This window comes from Rhagoletis pomonella, unplaced genomic scaffold (genome assembly GCF_013731165.1).
Source record: "Rhagoletis pomonella isolate Grant_MI unplaced genomic scaffold, Rhpom_1.0 Rhpom_scaffold_00002, whole genome shotgun sequence".
Classification (NCBI taxonomy): domain Eukaryota; kingdom Metazoa; phylum Arthropoda; class Insecta; order Diptera; family Tephritidae; genus Rhagoletis; species Rhagoletis pomonella.
In genome coordinates, this window is record NW_023458556.1 from 55,244,290 (window position 1) to 55,245,898 (window position 1,609).

The window sequence follows — 1,609 nt, forward strand, 5'->3', positions numbered from 1 at the left end:
TTTCAGGCAACGACGGGTAGTGGAAAAAGTTGCTGCAGTGGTAGCGGTGGTGTGCTGGAAGAGCGTCGCATATGGGTTGGCAATTTAGATCCACGACTCACCGAGTAAGTTAATAAAGCATAAATATCTTTTAGTTTTCATATAATATGTGTAGCTAAACTAATCTGTCAATTTTCTTTTCTTGTGTTGCTATTATTGGTATCAACTCTTGAAAATTTTGCAAAAATGCGGTCCTGTCGAAAAGTTTGATATGCTCTTCCACAAGAGCGGCCCAATGGTTGGGCAATCGCGCGGCTATGCCTTTGTTACTTTCGGAACGGTGAGTATATTCTCATCCTTCTTAGTATGCGCGTTTAATGAATATGTATTATGAGCAGGCTGACGCGGCGTTAATAGCTTTGGAGAAATTAAATGGCACACCTGTAGCGAATCGACCAATTGTGATACGACTGGCGAAAAATGTTAATTACGTAAGTGTGTAGACGTTATAATATATAGAATGACACGCACATCACTTCTATTTTTTTATTAACATGTCCACGCCATGCGTGCCTTTTCCCTCTTAGGATGAACTCAACAAACAAAAACCTCGCCTTGAAATACCAGCATTGGGGGCTAGTTCCCGCGATGATAAAATGAGCAAAGAGGAAGCGATACGCGTAATAGAAGCCAAATTGCGGTCACTTGAACGTAATGGTGAGGAAGAGTTAGAGTTGAATATTTTGAACTCAGCTAGCTCACAAGTGCCATTCATACAACGTTATCAATTCAACAAAGACCGCGATGCAAGCAGCAGTACCTCAAGTGGGCGCACATACACCAAGTCATATAATTCTACGCCCTATAATCGACACCAGCGACCAAAACGAAGATAGAAAATTTATTAACTTTAAGTTGTATTAAGTGTTTTATATGTATTTATTAATGAATCTGGACTACCATCAACTTCATCAAATATTTATAATTATACTCATATGCGCGCTATGTGCACGTATACTTATCAAATGTTGTGTTCAGAGATTTAAGCCAAATAAAGTGATTTATGCGTAAACAACAATGTATTTTTTTTATTGAATTAAGAACTAGAAACGGCTAGGCGTATAAAATTACTTCTTTTGTTTCACTTTGGTGCAAAGATATGTTTTCCGCGCAGATGATCCGGAAGTTTGACAGTGCCAGGGCAAGGAACTTGTCCCATTATTTCGCAGATGCAGTGTCGGTCACAGCCATAACCAAAGTTGGCGGGATTGTCTTTACTCTCCGCTAAATGTGCCTCGGCATCCAACTGAGCTCTGGAATGTTAAAAGAAAGCGGTTAGATGATTTGTTTCTGCAATGTGTGATATTGTTAGAATCCAAAAAACCTTAACACTCACTTTGATTTGCCGACAACTTTACAAAGATGATCAATAATTTCGTCGCGATTCCGGCTATCAATATCGACCAGCATATCACGGCCATCCTCAAAGTAGCAACGCACGAACGGCGATGGTGTCATGTTCTTAAAGGTTACAACTTGCACATTTGGATTTTTATATTGAATCTGACACAAATTCCAAAACACGAAATCTCTGTAAGCATATACACAGGATTAGTTACATACTTTTAAT

General features: G+C 39.2%; 1 protein-coding gene across 2 annotated transcripts in view; it reads left to right on the top strand.

The window, feature by feature from the left end:
• LOC118733832 (probable RNA-binding protein 18) overlaps window positions 1-1,046 on the top strand; it is a 19,166-nt gene extending 18,120 nt beyond the window's left edge. The window contains exons 2-5 of one of the 2 annotated variants that reach the window (XM_036463414.1): window positions 7-104; window positions 199-319; window positions 378-470; window positions 567-1,046. In XM_036463414.1, coding sequence (XP_036319307.1) covers window positions 7-104; window positions 199-319; window positions 378-470; window positions 567-875 — 621 coding nt within the window. In that variant the 3' untranslated portion in view covers window positions 876-1,046. The remainder of the gene's footprint in view (window positions 1-6; window positions 105-198; window positions 320-377; window positions 471-566) is intronic. The other variant, XM_036463415.1, reaches the window with a different exon arrangement.
• Window positions 1,047-1,609: the final 563 nt, after the last annotated feature.